The sequence below is a fragment of the Natrix helvetica genome (genome assembly GCF_964273705.1).
Source record: "Natrix helvetica genome assembly, chromosome: 5".
In the NCBI taxonomy this organism is placed as follows: Eukaryota; Metazoa; Chordata; class Lepidosauria; order Squamata; family Natricidae; genus Natrix; species Natrix helvetica.
The window spans coordinates 95,095,474-95,112,743 of NC_138551.1; the positions used below are offsets into that span (position 1 = coordinate 95,095,474).

The 17,270-nt window shown below is 42.7% G+C and overlaps 1 protein-coding gene across 5 annotated transcripts; it reads left to right on the top strand.

Moving 5' to 3' along the window:
- The first annotated feature begins 586 nt into the window (after positions 1 to 586).
- Positions 587 to 16,733, top strand: LOC309392495 (pulmonary surfactant-associated protein D-like). Of its 5 annotated transcripts, none has more exons than XM_081953786.1 (6): positions 640 to 720; positions 4,067 to 4,142; positions 4,597 to 4,772; positions 6,197 to 6,277; positions 12,587 to 12,670; positions 15,934 to 16,733. In XM_081953786.1, the coding sequence occupies exons 2-6, from the start codon at positions 4,123 to 4,125 to the stop codon at positions 16,311 to 16,313; spliced, it is 741 nt and encodes a 246-aa protein (XP_081809912.1). In that variant the 5' UTR covers positions 640 to 720; positions 4,067 to 4,122; the 3' UTR covers positions 16,314 to 16,733. The 5 variants fall into 5 exon arrangements, with proteins under 5 accessions (XP_081809914.1, XP_081809912.1, XP_081809913.1 ...); XM_081953787.1 differs by having other exon boundaries at positions 702 to 826; XM_081953788.1 differs by lacking the exon at positions 4,067 to 4,142 and having other exon boundaries at positions 587 to 720.
- The last annotated feature ends 537 nt before the right edge of the window (positions 16,734 to 17,270 follow it).

Consider the following 17,270-nt stretch of genomic DNA (forward strand, 5'->3'; position numbering starts at 1 on the left):
AATAGGAACCACCTTTGGTGGGAAGGTAACAGCGTTTCGTGAGCCTTCGTCATTTAGTCAGGCCGGCCACATGACCATGGAGATGTATTCGGACAATGCTGGCTCTTCAGCTTTGAAATGGAGATGAGCACTGCCCCCTAGAGTCGGGAACAACTAGCACATATGTGCGAGGGGAACCTTTACCTTTTTTCTCAATAGACAAAGCAAAACAACTTCAGAAGAAGAAGAAAATCCTGTTCTAAAAACCTATTTGGGCCCACAAGGAAAGCACCTATTTAATTGTGCTGATGGAAATAAGAAATATTTGATGTAAAGCCACTGATGATTCCTTTCTAAACCAGTCAGTCAATTGAGAATCTTTAGAGACATTTCTGCTAGACTGGGAATGGATTAAGAGTTTATCCTTAAATATTTGCTTGCACCAGATATAAAGAGCCAGATTACTGCTTGCTTATGCTTCAAAACTCTGCAACAATACTTGCTTTGTGATTATTATTCTTACAAGAGTCAATAAGGAAGCAATGGGGACGTCACAGTCCTAAGTGACACCGAGCTGTGCTGAAAAATGTGGCTTGAATATGGTGACTCAGAACATTTATTCTTAAAATGCAAATGTGAAATGTGAGACCTCATTACGTAAGCCATTGTCTATAAATGGAAATCTTAAAGTCTACCAACTTATTTTTCCCAAGACGCCTGTGAAATAGTGGAAATCACAAAGTAAGTGGTCTGATTTTTGACTCAACCCTGAGTCAATCACTGGTGATTCCTTTCTAAATCTGTCAGTCAATCAGCTGAGAACCCGAGAAACATTTCTCCAAGCCTGGTAATGGATTACGAGTTTATTGTTAAATATTTGCTTTCATGAACTATAAAGAGCTAGCGTTAGGTTAAAAAAAATGGCTGCTGTATTTTTCTGTGCAGACTGCTGATTATTTCTAAATATATAAGGAACTAAGAGTTTATTGGATTGAACAATCAGAATGCTTGTTTTTATTTATGGGAGACTTCAGAAATTAAGCCTCAGTTCTATATGATAATTCAATACCTTTGAGCACATGGATTCCCTTTTTCAAGGCATGTCTTAATTCCATGTATACTTTTTACAGTAATGAAGGCTGGAATTGAAATAGGCATTTCGTTATTCTGTCAGCAGATTAGATAGATAGATAGATGATAGATAGATAGATAGATAGATAGATAGATAGATAGATAGATAGATAGATAGATAGATAGATGATAGATAGATACTGTGTTTCCCCGAAAATAAGACAGGGTCTTATTTCCTTTTGACTCTCGAAATAAGTGCTTGTCTTATTTTCAGGGAGATCTTATTATTTTTGAGGTGCAGGAGGCAGCAAGCGTGGTCACCTCTGGGCTGCTGCTGTGTTGCAAGATTTTTTGGGAGGGCTTATTTTCAGGGGAGGGCTTTTAGCGCATGTGCTCAAAAGCTCGATTGGGCTTATTATCCGGGGAAGCAGGATAGATAGATAGATAGATAGATAGATAGATAGATAGATAGATAGATAGATAGACAGACAGACAGACAGACAGACAGACAGACAGACAGACGTAGATTAGATAGGTAGGTAGGTAGGTAGCAGTGACGTGCAGTCAGGGGAGGCACAGCCTCACCACTGTCATCATGAAAAGAAAAAATGTAAAAGGAAAAAGGCGAGAGCTGAGGTCAGGCTGAGCTAGTTGCTGCCTCACCATGGATGACTCTGCTTAACTGTTTAAAAAACCCTGTAAAAAAGCGCCCTCTATTATGAGGCAGGAGAACTGCATGCCTCATCTAGTCTGACTTTAGGTGTTTTATGATCACTCGAGCAGAGTTAATAAGGGTTAAAAGCCTAAAAATTCCTGACGTAGGTGAGGCATGCAGCTCTCCTGCCTCATAGTAGAGGGCGCTCATTTGGGTGGGGCTTCTTCAGAGGACCCAAGGCAAGAGCAGAGTTGAAATCCTCTCTGAAACAGCTGGAAAAGGTATGTTTGGGTCAGAGGGAGGGGGAGGAATTCAAACTTCATCCTCCTGGTGCAGGGCTTTGGGCAAAGGCTGGAGGGAAGGACTCTGGCTCACTTGTGCTCTCTCTGGGGTGTAGTTTGATTGCAGGCAGAGCCATGTTGCCTTTTCAAACCTGTAATCAGTGAAGTTGGTCTGGATCCTTCTGGGGCTGGGGGAAAGTGTGCGTGCTCCAGTATAGCTCTTTGACTGGCTTCCTGCCTCCTCCTGTGGTCTTCTGGCTGGTGCTCTTCCCTCCAATCCAACTTTGTGTGTGTGTGTGTGTTTGTTTGAGAGAGACTGAGTGAGAGAGATGGAAGGGGGGTAAGAGAGATAGTCCAATCCAACATGTGTGTGTCTGTTTGTGTGTGTTTGAGAGAGGGGGAGGGAGGGAGAGAGGGAGGAAGGAGAGTAAGGGAGAAGAAAAAGAAAAAGAAAGAAGTAAACTTCTTTTGCAAAGAAGAAAAACAAATGCTGACGCTTTAAAGTCTAAAAAAATTTGAAATCCACCACTGTGTCAGTGCCTCACCAGCCATAAACCTCACCGCACGTCACTGGTTGGTTAGTTGGTTGGTTGGTTGGTTGGTAGGTAAGTAGGCAGGCAGGCAGGCAGGCAGGCAGGCAGACATATATTTGATAGATAGATGATAGATAGATAGATAGATAGATAGATAGATAGATAGATAGATAGATAGATAGATAGATAGATAGATATAGATGAACGGTAGATGGATAAGATAAACAGACAAACAGACAGACGTAGATTAGATAGATGATGATGATAGATAGATAGATAGATAGATAGATAGATAGATAGATAGATAGATGATAGATAGATAGATAGATAGATAGATAGATAGATAGATACAGATAGACAGACAGACAGACAGACAGACGTAGATTATATAGATGATAGAAAGAAAGAAAGAAAGAAAGAAAGAAAGAAAGAAAGAAAGAAAGAAAGAAAGAAAAAAAGGTGGATAGGTAAGCAGGCAGGCAGGCAGAGACATAGATTAGATGGATAGATGAACAATAGATTGATGAAAGATAGATAGATAGATAGATAGATAGATAGATTGATAGATAGATAGATAGATAGATATAGATGAACGGTAGATGGATAAGATAAACAGACAAACAGACAGACGTAGATTAGATAGATGATGATGATAGATAGATAGATAGATGATAGATAGATAGATAGATAGATAGATAGATGATAGATAGATAGATAGATACAGATAGACAGACAGACAGACGTAGATTATATAGATGATAGAAAGAAAGAAAGAAAGAAAGAAAGAAAGGAAAGAAAGAAAGAAAGAAAGAAAGAAAGAAAGAAAGAAAGAAAGAAAGAAAGAAAGAAAGGCGGATAGGTAAGCAGGCAGGCAGGCAGAGACATAGATTAGATGGATAGATGAACAATAGATTGATGAAAGATAGATAGATAGATAGATAGATAGATAGATAGATAGATAGATAGATAGATACAGATGAACACTAGATAGATAGATAGATAGATAGATAGATAGATAGATAGATAGATAGATAGATAGATAGATAAATAGATAGATAGACAGATACACAGATAGACAGACAAACAGACAAACGTAGATTAGATAGCTGATAGATAGATGATAGATAGATAGAGAGATAGAGAGATAGATAGATAGATAGATAGATAGATAGATAGATAGATGATAGATAGATAGATAGATAGATAGATAGATAGATAGATAGATAGATGACAGACAGAGACAGACAGACAGACAGACAGAAACACAGAGGGAGGGAGAGACAGAATGCATATTTTTTAAAGATGCTGAAGATAACATTCCTTACCCAATAGGCTGAAATGAGAGAGAGAGAGAGAGATTGCTTCATTATCACCCAGCCTGGTCAAGTGCAAACTTGAACAATGCCTTCAACCTGGTTCTTCCCAAGGTTCAACACCAATTTTACTCTTCAAATAGAAGCAGCAATACAGATTAGAAATATCCACCTACCTACCTTTCATCTATAATTTCTGCTGCATTTTTCTTCTCTGAACCCTGTGTTCTATAGATTGTAAGAGACACAGAGAAGCTGAGTTCTGCTGAAGGATTTCCTTTATTCAACTCATGATGAGTCTGTCTTCAAGGTATTTTCTGTTTATCTTCTACCTTTGATTATTACTACCTAATCAGACACTTTGACTTCTGCAATAGACTTTCAATCACATACAGTATTTACTGCTTTGTAATCTTCCTGATTCTCTTTGTTGTCACCTTTCAACTGGGCCTGTATTGGCAGTCCAAATCTGATTTGATTTTCTACTGTGTGGTACCTTTAATACTCTTCATTTTCCACTTCCTGATGTAACTCTTCTACTCGGGTGCAACTGCCTCCTCTGATGTAACTCTTTGCTCGGATGTGGCTAACCAGGAAGTTAGTTTCTTTCTCTTTCTGCATGCACTAATAAAGTTGGAGATGAAATGTCCACAGGCATCCAACAAGGATTCTTCAATCAACTGTTCAGGTACTGGTTCTTCATCCAGATTCTGACAATGTAGGTTGACTGGTTTTATGTTATTATTATTTTTTTGTCGTCTTAGGCCAAACATCCAAATCATGCTGATCTTCCTAATGCTTCTTCAGCTGACCTTGGAGGTCTCACTCCAAGAAACCTCCAAATCGGCTACTCCTCCTCAAAACTGGCTCCAAAATGCATGCATGTTAATTATGTGTGCACCTAACAAAGGGGATCCCAGAAGAGAAATGGCTATTCAAGGTATCTAAACATCTGCAGGAGAGGGTGCTGTTTTGTTTTGGTTTTTATGCCTAGAAGGATGGTGCAGATACTTTGTGTGTTCTTATAACCCTCTGAGCTAGGTTCAGCTTCCACATTCTGTTGTATTGATGAAAGATTGCAGAGATATGAAGACGTAGAAGAAAAATTACATTAGGACAGTACAGTTATTAAAGCAATTTAATAACTGTACTGTTATGAACTGTACTGATAAACTCAGATATGCAATTTCAAAAAAGGGGTTGTTGTTTTTGGGTCAAATAAGTAGAGAGTTCAGACCGCTACAATCAGTTTCTGATCCAATCGTTTGAATCTGTGTGGAGAAGCAACACACTGTAGTTGGAGCATAAGCAATAATTCAGTAATGCTTACTAATGTGTATAGATCAGGGGTGGGTTCTAGCTGGTGTTACTGCTGGTTTGCTCATTGGCACACTTCATAGATATGCACGGTTCAATAGAAATCGTTCTGTGCATGTGCAAAACTCAAAAACAAGATGCCGGTGGTGACTGCAGTGACCGGGGAACCGGTTTAGGGGCATGGCCAGCTTGGGTCGCTGCCAGTTCTGCAACCCAGGCCGGCATACCACTACTAGTTCAGCCGAACCGGACCGAACCAATAGGAACTCACCTCTGGTATAGATGTTTGCTGCAAGCCATTACATAATTCTATCACTACCGTGTTTCTATGAAAATAAGATAGGGTCTTATTTTCTTTTGATCCCTGAAATAAGCACTTGGCCTTATTTTGGGGGAGGTCTTGTTATTTTTGAGGTGCAGGAGGCCCCTTAACCTCGGCCCACAGATCAGCTGATCCAGAGAGGGCTGGAAGTTCTCTCTCTGTTTCTGGCACACTCTTGCCAGCCCTAGCATCGCTGGGCCTCCCACTCTTTTTTGTGGCCGCCACTAAGAGAAGGGGTGTGGTAGCTAGGATTTCTGGGAGCGGCCCCTATGAGGCAATTCCACATGGATGGTAGGTGCATGTGGGGCACATAGGACATGTTCTCCCCTTCCCCCCAAGAAACGGTGAGGACTGGCTTTTGCTTGCATGCACTAAAATAAATCCACCCCTAAAATATTTAACTGCATGCAAGCAAAAGCCCAATTGGGCTTATTATCAGGGGAGGTCTTATTTTCGAGGAAACAGGGTACTTATCCACGTAGTTTGCATGATGATGTTGTGACATGCATGGTGTCACTGGCCCTCCCACAACCCAACCAGTAGAGTAGAAGACTTAGCAAGAATTAGGAAGTAAAATCTGACTAGTAGCAAAATCACCGGGTGATTTAAAAAGTTTGAAGTGTTAGTACTATGTAAGGAACCTTGGCTGATAGTAACACTGTAAGAGTGGGAAGTTTTCCTTTGAGTCATTGAACTAATCTGTTTTTCTCTTATAAAATCACCAGGACTCCAACAGTTTTCAAGTCCATCAGAGCTTCTGGCTATCTCTGCACCAAACAAAGATAAACTGGGAAGTGGAACAAGTGGTGAGATTCATTTTTCAGAAAGGAAATTTACTATGGGGAAAAAAGAGGGGACAAACTAGGAGGAAAAAAAATAAAGGGAGGGAATGGCACTATTTATGATGCAAATGCCAACAGGACATAGAAGATAACTTAATGTACTGCACTATTTATTCATTTATTCAATTTATTGTGTTGCCTCATCTTACCTGGAGGTGACTTTAGGTGGCTTACAATCATTTAAAACCCACAAAAACAATAAAACAATAAATAGTGGCATTAACTTGATTAAGATTGAGGAAAATGGAGAGGGAGAGAGAAAGATGCACATGGGGGTGAGACGGGGTGAAATGCTACCAGTTTGGACCAGTCCGCCTAAATTGCTAGTAAAAAATGCTACCGGTTCACCCGAACTGGTAGTAAAATGAATTGGTATTTCTGACAATCAGCTGTGCTGCACAATTTATATTAGCTAGAAATTGTGCAGCACAGCTCATTGCTGCACAGCTGATCGTTGGAACTACCGGTTCGCCCGGCTGTGCAACAATCAGCTGTGCCATTCGATTTATGTTAGCTAGAAAAGAAGGAAATCCTAAATCGCGTGGCACAGCTGTTAACCCCTTGCTGTTCTACTTACCTTTGCAGACTCAGAAAAGGCTTCTTAATCCTCCTTTTTCTGCATTGTTCATGCGTGCACGAAGCAAACAGGTAGCAAAGCGAACCAGTAACAGACTTCAGAGCATTTCACCCCTGGGGTGAGGAGGTGGAGTCTTTAGTGAATTAACCAAAATAACATCTGCCCTCCATTGAGGATCCAGGAAGTTTGATGGAGTTAGGACTTCAGGCCCTTTCAGATTATGCTCTTTTTCTAAATATGATTTATCTTCAAAACATGCTAGTGAGATAGGCTGGGGCAAGAACTACCACGTTTCCCTGAAAATAAGACCGGGTCTTATTTTCTTTTGTCCCCTGAAATAAGTGCTTGGTCTTATTTTCGGGAGGTCTTATTATTTTTGAGTTTCAGGAGGCGGCGAGCATGGTCACCTCATGGCTGCTGCTATGTTGCAATATTTTCAGGGAGGGCTTATTTTCAGGGGAGGGCTTATTTTAGGGCATGCGCTGAAAAGCCCAATTGGGCTTATTATCCTGGTAGGTCTTATTTTCAGGGGAAAAGAGTAGGAATCTGCTTAGCTCTCTTTACTGTCTTGTTACATTGAGTCACGATCCTGCTCAAACCAAATCATAAGATATTAGGGTCACACATCGTTCAGCCAGGTTTCTTTTAGTCCTTGTTTGCTGAATAAATTGTAACTGGCTTTCATTTACCCATCAAATGGTACATGTTGGTTGGGTTCCAACATCCATGCTAATATGTTGTAGGATTCCTGCCACTGAGCTTTATAAACTCTGCTCTATGGCTCAGCATTGTGTGTAAACTCCGCCACAGAGTGACTTATTCTACAGACTCTGCCTTAGTTTGTGTTCACTTCACAATCACCGATTCCTTTCTTCTGTCTCCTTGTATTTGTACAAGGTCCAAACGATTGAATTTTGATATCACTGTGGTGTGTACATCTGGTTTACAGGCCTGGAATTGTTTGAAGGATCAAAATGACAGCTTCCCGTCATCTCTGACAGCAAAGTGACATTGCAGAAATTTCATTTTTTTCTTTTCTTTTGCCATCTTAGTTCTTTTCCTCCTCTAATATATAGAATAGAATAACATAGAATTTCCTTCCTTCCTTCGGTCCTTCCTTCATTCTTCCTTTCAAATAGAATAACAAATAAGTTGGAAGGGACCTTGTAGGTCTTCTAGTCCAACCTTCTGCTTATGCAACAAACCCTAGCAAATCCAACATCTTCTTAAAATGTCCAGTGTTGGAGCGTTCACAACTTCTGGAGACAAGTTGTTCCACTGATTAATTGTTCTAACTGTCAGGAAATTTCTCCTTAGTTCTAGGTTGCTTCTCTCCTTATTAGTTTCCATCCATTGCTTCGTGTTCTACCCTCAGGTGCTTTGGAGAATAGTTTGACTCCCTCTTCTTTGTGGCAACCCCTGAGATATTGGAACACTGCTATCGTGTCTCCCCTAGTCCTTCTTTTCATTAAACTAGACATACCCACTTCCTGCAACCGTTCTTCATATGTTTTAGCCTCCACTCCCATAATCATCTTTGTTGCTCTTCTCTGCCCTCTTTCTGGAGTTCAATTTTTCTTCTACTCCTTAAAGAAAAAGGAACAGGGCCTTTTTTCATCTATTAATAGACCATCCCTCACAGAAGCCTTCTCCAACTCTTCCTTGGCTCACAGATTTTCATTTCTTGAACTTGTGCATATTTACACAAGGTTGTTTTACTTCCTGTTCCAAACAAGGATGCAGTTATTTCACCTGCCATCCACTGAGTTAATAAACTGGTTTCTCAGGCAAACATAGTTGTGGTCCATGAAAGAGAGATTTAGAACTTGCTATTTTCTACAGGCAAAACCTGTCCAACCAGCCTTCCTATCAAAAGCTGAATTGAAATCTATTTAAAACACTGGAAAGCAGGATATCTATTGTTTGGGGCTCGTGAACTTCCTTCTGTCCAATGGTGGGATTCAAAAAATTTTACTATCAGTTCTGTCGACATGGCTTGGTGGGCGTGGCAGGGGAAGGTTACTGCAAAATACCTATTCCCACCCCATTCCAGGGGAAGGATACTGCAAAATCTCCATTTCCTCCCAATCAGCTGGGACTTGGCAGGCAGAGAATAGTTTGGGGAGGGGCAGTCAGAGGTGGTATTTACCGGTTCTCCGAACTACTTAAAATTTCCGCTACTGGTTCTCCACAACTGGTCAGAGCCTGCTGAATACCACCTCTGATTCTGTCTTATTACGAAGGTTACTCTGCTTCTTGTTTAACCAATAAAGACACTGTGTTTAGCAGAAAAAATTCATAAGGAAAATACCGTATTTTTTCGCCCTATAAGACGCTCCGGAATATAAGACGCACCGAATTTTAAAGGAGGAAAATCTAGAAAAAAAAGATTCTGAACCAAATACTATAGTAAAATATTTTATATCAACTGTATAAAGTTAACAGCAGTTTAAGAACAATTTTATGTCAACCATGTAACACAGGGGTGTCCAAACCTTTTTCAAAGAGGGCCAGATTGGATGAAGTGAACATGCTGGAGGGCCGAACATTTTTCCGAACATTCTTTGAACAATAACAATTAAATGCAAATGAATTATTTTATGCCAAGTTAATTGCAAATGGCATACTTTTCATTTCATAACATTAAGATCAACTGACAGCTGAGTTTTCACAATGTATCCATCTTTTCCCTGAAGACTCGTGTTTAGTACATTCAGATGCTTTCTTTCCTCTTTCCCTCTTACTTGTCTATCCTTCCTTCCACCCTCCCTTCCTCCTTCCCTTCCTCCTTCCCTTCCTTCCTGCCTCCCTTCCAGTTCCCTCCTTCCTCTTTCCTCCTGCCTGCCCGCCTTCTTTCCCTCCTGCTTATCTATGCTTCCTTCCTTGCTTGCACCTCCCTCCCTTCTGCCTGCCTGCCTTCTTTCCTCTTTCCCTATCCTCCTATCCTTCCTTTCTCCCTCCCTCCTTCCCTGCCTCCCTTCCAGTTCCATCCTTCCCTCCTTCCTTCTGCCTCCTTCCTGCCTGCTTGCCTTCTTTCCTCTTTCCCTCCAGCGTGTCTGCTTTTCTTTCCTTCCTTCCACCTCCCTTCTGCCCTCCTGCTTTCTTTCCTCTTTCCCTCTTACTTGTCTATCCTTCCTTCCACCCTCCCTTCCTCCTTCCCTTCCTTCCTGCCTCCCTTCCAGTTCCCTCCTTCCTCTTTCCTCCTGCCTGCCTGCCTTCTTTCCCTCCTGCTTATCTATGCTTCCTTCCTTCCTTGCACCTCCCTCCCTTCTGCCTGCCTGCCTTCTTTCCTCTTTCCCTATCCTCCTATCCTTCCTTTCTCCCTCCCTCCTTCGATCCCAGGAGCGAAAGCCTTTGAATCAAGTTTGATTGTGTCCCATCTAGCGTTCTCCACCCCACCCCCAAATCTCTCCGGATCCGGAGAGATTTGGGGGTGGGGTGGAGAACGCTAGATGGGACACAATCAAACTTGATTCAAAGGCTTTGGCTCCTGAGATCGGTGCGCTGCCATCCAAAATGCTATTACTACGATCTCTGCTGCCTGGAACTGCCCGAGAAGCGGCAGGTAAAGCTGGCGCTGCAGCGATCGTGGTACCAGCATTTTGGATGGCAGCGCATCGGTCTCAGGAGGCAAAGCCTTGAGGCACCTTTCGTTTGCAGGAGGAGGGCAGCTTAAAGCAGCGCCCCAGCAATGTGAGGAGCCGCTGCCACCGCCACCACCGCCTAAACCCTCTCGGGAGCCCAGCCGAGCGGGAGCTCTGAAAGCGAAACCTCTCTCCTTTCCAGCCATCACGATCTCTGCAGCCCCCTCTTTGCCTGCCCCATTTTCAGATGACCCAGTGGCTACATTCGGCTTACAAGACGCACTCAGATTTTTACCCTCTTTTTCGGAGTAAAAAAGTGTGTCTTATAAGGCGAAAAATACGGTAATAACAGGGATCAATGGAGGTGCTTCCCACTTCAAAATTAAATATGCATATAAGAGATATCTCCGGCATTAAGCTCCCAAACTCAAGGACAAATAAGCCCTGAAATATCTCTTTATATCATGAATGGGCATCTTCTGCATTAATTTTTGAGTCAATGTTTGGTGCAGTGACGTGCAGTCAGGTGAGGCAAGTGAGGCACAGCCTCACCGCTGTCATCATGAAAAGAAAAAAATGTAAAAGGAAAAAGCTGAGCTAGTTGCTGCCTCACCGTTGATGACTCTCCTTAACTGTTTAAAAAAAAGCCTCTAAAAAGTGCTCTCTACTATGAGGCAGGAGAACTGCATGCCTCCTCTAGTCTGACTTTAGGCGTTTTATGGTCACTCGAGCAGAGTTAAGCAACGGTTAAAAGCCTAAAAATTCCTGACATAGTTGAGGCAGCAGTTCTCCTGCCTCATAGTAGATGGCGCTTTTTAGAGGCATTTTTTAACAGTTAAGCAGAGTCATCCACGGAAGCCAGGCAAAGAGCCATGCTGTAGCGCACACACTTTCCCCCAGCCTCTTTCTTTTGGAAGGCTCGGATTGGCTCCCCTCTGACTTCTCTGCCTCTCCTCTCACTCCAGCCTGCCAGCAGGAGGTGAATGGGTGGGTTTTATTGCATTCCAGGCATTTCCCACCCAGACAGCAGGCTGCATTTGCAATGGTGGAGGTGTTTGGGGAAGAGCAGCAGGGGAATGGGGGGGATGGCAGAGGAGCTGCTTTCAAGCCACTGGAAAAGATATCCAATCCAACTTTTATGTGTGTGTGTTTGTTTGTTTGAGAGTGAGTGAGTGAGAGAGGGAAGGGGATAGGAGAGATAGTCCAATCCAACTTCTGTGTGTGTGTGTGTGTATGTGTGTGTGTGTGTTTGAGAAAGGGGGAGGAAGGGAGAGAGGGAGGAAGGAGGGGAAGGGAGAAGAAAAAGAAAATGATAAAGGAAACTTATTTCTTAAAGGAGAAAAACCAATGCTGTCATTTTAAATCGGAACTGAGCATGCCTGGCTGTAGAATTCTGGGAGTTGAAGTCCACAAGTCTAAAAATATTTGATGCCCACCACTGTGTCAGTGCCTCACCAGCCATAAACCTCACCGCACGTCACTGGTTTGGTGAAAACCTACATAACAGACTCCACAAGAATGTATAGTTATGAAGGATATACTTCCAAAGCAGAAGTGGTATTCAGCAGGTTCTGACCAGTTCTGGAGAACCAGTAATGGAAATTTTGAGTAGTTTGGAGAACCTGTAAATACCACCTGGCCCCGCCCCCATCTATTCTCTGCTGACCGAGAGGAAATAGGGATTTTGCAGTAACCTTCCCCTACATGCCCACCAAGTCACGCCCACCAAGCCACACCACTCCCACCAATCCACGCCCACAGAACCAGCCATAAAAAACTTTGAATTCCACCACTGTTCCAAAGATAGAATACCATTTTTCATATATTCCTAAAAGTGAAATTAGTCTTAATTTAATTTCAATCCTATTCTCTTCTTTAAAACATAAGAGATAACCCTCATGGTTTCTTTAAGAAAAAAGATCTGACGAATCCAATCATTGGGTGCCTGAAGTAAGAGCACTAGAAAGGAGAGTCAAGTTATTGAGTCTCTCTGACTAGATGAAAATGTTCTCCAGGGTCATGACTATTACAGATATCATTCTTTGCAATGAAGAATCTCTAATTGAATTTGATGTCAATGGGGAAGTCTAACTCAATTCCATTCCCATTCAGAGCTTGAACTTCTTAAATTGCAAATGAAAGAACTTCGGATTCAGATGGACATTCTCAAAGCTACCTTCATCAAAGTTCAACAAGGTAAGACATCTGGGAGAAGGTGGTTATGCCAGTGATGGCTAACCATTTACGTCACCGTGTGCCGACCTGCATGCCAGAAATGGCAGGCAAAACCATCCCTCCTGGATTGCGCAGCCTCGCTGGCCTTCACGCATGCAGGAGCGCCAAAACCTGGAAGACCAGCTTTTTGGTGCACATGCACGTGCCAGCACCCAAACCTCTACTTACCGTCATGGGCCCGTGCCCAACACACAGCTGGCTGTCATGCCTGCTTGCGACGGAAAACCCAAAGTTTGGCGTCGGCACCTGCATGTGTGCTGAATGCCACTGTTCCTGGTTTCAGCACTTCCACGCATACAGAGGCCAGCTGACCAGCACAGGAATGCAGAAGAGGTGCCAGAGAGGCCACGCATCCCGCACGGGATGGCTCTGCATGCCGCTTCTGACACACATGCCATAGGTTTGCCACTACGGGGTTAGGCTCTTCTGGTATGTGTGTTTCCACATCTTGATCTAGCTAACAACCCTGGATTTCCTTGCTGGTTCCCCATCCAAATATTAACCAGGGACAACCCTATCTGGCTTTCAAGGCAGCTCAGTGAGATCAGTGGGCTCCAACAGTGGCTCTGATAACACTACAGGAATTCTGTCCTGTGGGTTTCCCGTTGTTTATTAACCACTGTACACAGATAATCCTTGACTTGCAGCATTTCATTTTGTAACCATTCCAAGTTACAACAGCAATGAAAAAAGGGACTTATCATGTTGCCCCCAAAATAAAACAGGGTCTTCTTTGCTTTTGACCCCCCAAAATAAGTGCTTGGCCTTATTTTCGGGGAGGTCTTATTATTTTTGAGGTGCAGGAGGTGGCGAAGCTGGTCATCTCATGGCTGCTGCTGTGTTGCAATATTTTTCGGGAGGGCTTATTTTCAGGGGAGGGCTTATTTTAGCGCACGCGCTCAAAAGCCCAATTGGGCTTATTATCTGGGAGGGGGGGTCTTATTTTCAGAGAAATTGGTAGGAATATTTCTCACACTTATGACCATTGCAGCATTCCCATGGTTTGATCAAGTTTCTTTTAAATGGTGGAAGGATTAGGTATGCAAAATGCTTGACTGTGTGTCAGGGTTCTGCCCAATGCCTAATTAAAACATGAATCTCAAAGTGAGGTTCAAAAGGAGCATCGTATCGGCAGGGACCAAGTGAGGCCAACTCTGACCTCACTTAATTCATGCCTTGACTCTGACCCTTTTCCCCCTCCCCCCCCAAGGCGAGTTATTAGTCACATTCCCCAACGAAGCAATTCAAAACTCCCTCTGGCCACTGTTGGATCTCCACGGAGATGGCCTTGACATTTACCGGCTGGACTGTGCTTTGTTTTGACTGAGGTGAAAACTCCTTGATGCAGCTGCGAGGCTCGATTCCCCATCCCCCTGCCTATGGCAACTCAAGAGCAGGTCGTGGAAAGCTTCGCGAGTTGACACAGTGGCTCTGATAACAGGAATTCTCTCCTGGGGGTTTTCATTATACCCCAGATAATCTTTGACTTATTTGTTTAGTGACCATTCAAACTTACAATGACAATGAAAAATGTGACTTAGTTCTTCCCACAATCATTGAAGGATCCCCGTGGTGAAGTGATCATAAAAGGGGGCCCAACTCACTTAACAAATGCCTCATTTAAGCAACAGAAAATTTCGGTTCAATTGTGGTCATTACTCAAACTAGGTAACATCTTCGGTGTTAGACTAGCACTGATGATGTTACTTAGTTGGGTGATGAGATGTCTGCAAGAAAACAACCAAGCTCAGAGGGCATCGATGACCCTTCAAATCCTATTCTGCTTTTCAGGGCCTGCCCCGGAATTTTAGCTATTTAGAAAGTAGATTTTGACAATGAAAGCAATGGCCCAGAGAAGTAGCATATCTCTGCTTCGTTGTCCTCAATGAGAGGATGGACAACCCTCTTTAAAACTTTAATTTAGACCCCTGAACAAAGCAGGGTGTCCACACTATGATCGGAATTAGTACAGCAAAAAGGAGAAATGAAAGTCACACCCAGATGTCTAGCTGCTCATTTATCTTTTACACGTTTCCCTTTTTTCAATGACACATTTTTAAAAATTCCATAAAGCAAGGTAAATAAAAGGCATGTAGAAAAGAATAAAACAGCAAAATGCAATTAATGTTCATTAACCTGCAATGTAAAATGCAAGTTAAGTAAAGCATGGAGATGGGAGCGTCATGGAGGTTACACTTTTCAATATATCATCAGTTGCTTCTCAAGTTGTGTAATGCATGAGCTTACTTTTTAGATTTTAAAAAAGTTTAAAGTTATTAAGCTCTAAAATAAGAATATCTAGTTAACAAGGTATCACCAGGGGTAAAATTCAGCAAGTTCTGAAAGGTTCTGGACAACCGGTAGCAGAAATTTTGAGTAGTTTGGAGAACCAGCAAATACCATCTCTGGTTGGCCAAAGAGTGGGGCGGGAATGGAGATTTTGCAATATCCTTCCCCTGGAGTGGGGTTAAATATGAGCCAGCCGTGTGCAGCAGCTGCCAAAAAAGGCAACCCAGTTCTAGGCTGCACAAACAGAGAGATAGAATCAAGATCACGTGAAGTGTTAATACCACTTTATAATACCTTGCTAAGGCCACACTTGGAATATTGCATTTGATTTTGGTCACCATGTTGTAAAAAAGATGTGGAGACTCTAGAAAGAGTGCAGAGAAGAGCAACAAAGATAATTTTAAAAATTGGATGCTAAAATAAATAAAGAATGCTTTCTGGAATTGAGTATGTTTGGTTTAATGAAGAGAAAGATTAGGGGAGACATGATAGCAGTGTTCCAATATCTCAGGGGTTGCCACAAAGAAGAGGGAGTCAAACTATTCTCCAAGGCACCTGAGGGGCAGAACAAGAAGCAATGGGTGGAAACTAATCAAGGAGAGAAGCAACTTAGAACTGAGGAGAAACTTCCTGACAGTGAGAACAATTAATCAGTGGAACAGCTTGCCTCCAGAGGTTGTGAATGCTCCAACAATGGAAGTTTTTAAGAAGATGCTGGATAACCATTTGTCTGAAGTGGTGTAGGGTTTCTTGCCTAGGCAGGGGGTTGGACTAGAAGACCTCCAAGGTCCCTTCCAACTCTGTTATACTATTCTATTCTAAATCCCTGCTCCCATTTTCCCAGGCACTAAATGTGTCCATTTAGGCTCCAAAGAAAAGACGCCTCCAGAGCTGACAAAGATATTTCAACGTTTTCCTATTCCCTTTCCTTCTAGCTGCCCTGGCTCCCAATGGAATGATTGTGGGTGACAAAATGTTCAAAAGAAGCGACTCTAAGGGAGATTTCCAGGCCGCTGCCGGCAACTGTGCACACATGAATGGCAAACTTGCCTTGCCAAGGAATCCGGAAGAGAATGAAGCCCTCAAAAAGATATTAGAACAGCGTAACGAACGGGCCATTCTGGGAACCATGTACAGCACAACTGAAAAGAAGTTTAAGGATCTCAACGGCCACCCCCTACAATTTTTCAACTGGGCTCCAGGAGAACCGAATAACCTTGGTTACGAAAAGTGTGTGGAAATGCACCCGAATGGCCAGTGGCATGATAGAATTTGCGATATCGGCTGGGCAATCATCTGTGAATTTAGCATCTAATGGATGTTGGGTTTGCGGTAAGGAAAGAAAAGGATTTCCACTATAGAGCTGAAAAAGAAAGCTTAATCTGCGTATTGCACATACAGCCTAGCATATGGCAACTAGGTCCTAATCCAATAGCTTCCCCTGTTTTCAGCAAGGAGATCTGAAGTCAAGTTTTGCTCTGTTGACTTCAGCCTTGTCATTCCAACAGAAGTTGCCTTCTTCCACTTAAACCAACCACCTTGGAATCCTTCCTCTATCCTCCACTGAAGTAGTGACCTAATTTGAGGCTGCTTAGCTTTTACAATCCAGCATCAGATAGATGTTGCCATCTTCCAAGTCTTCTCTAGCTTATCTTAGACAGCAAATCTTGCACAGAAATGTAGCAGCTTATAGATCCATTTTCCAAATTCTAAATAAATGCATTTCCTGCCAGCATTTGTTGCTTGAGACACTTTTTTTAATTTCCATTGTAAAAGGTAAAGGTAAAGGTTCCTCTCGCACTTATATGCTAGTGGTTTCTGACTCTAGGGGGAGATGCTCATCTCCATTTCAAAGCCAAAGAGCCAGCGCTGTCCGAAGATGTCTCCGTAGTCATGTGGTTGGCATGACTAAATACCAAAGGAGCACAGAACGCTGTTACCTTCCCACCAAAGGTGGTCCCTATTTTTCTACTTGCATTTTTATATGCTTTCGAACTGCTAGGTTGGCAGAAGCTGGGGCAAGTAACGGGAGCTCATAACAAGTTACGCAGCACTAGGGATTTGAACCGATGAACTGCTGACCTTCTGATCAACAAGCTCAGTGCCTTAGCCACTGAGCCACCACGTCCCTTATGACAATATAATATTCTAAGCTAAATCCGAGAAAAAAGGACCTGAAAATGAAAAGGGAATGACATTCCTGTAGTGGAAATCAGCCATTTCTCTCGCAACACTGCATCGTGCCTTGAACTGTGCAACAGGATGAGCTCCC

What these genes read in the sequence shown, in the direction of transcription:
- LOC309392495 (XM_081953785.1), top strand. Translation starts at nt 4,477, where the DNA reads ATGTCCACAGGCATCCAACAAGGATTCTTCAATCAACTGTTCAG. An exon ending in TTCTTCAATCAACTGTTCAG is followed by an intron (nt 4,521 to 4,596) that starts GTACTGGTTCTT and finishes TTGTCGTCTTAG; the next exon opens with GCCAAACATCCAAATCATGC. An exon ending in AAGAGAAATGGCTATTCAAG is followed by an intron (nt 4,773 to 6,196) that starts GTATCTAAACAT and finishes TAAAATCACCAG; the next exon opens with GACTCCAACAGTTTTCAAGT.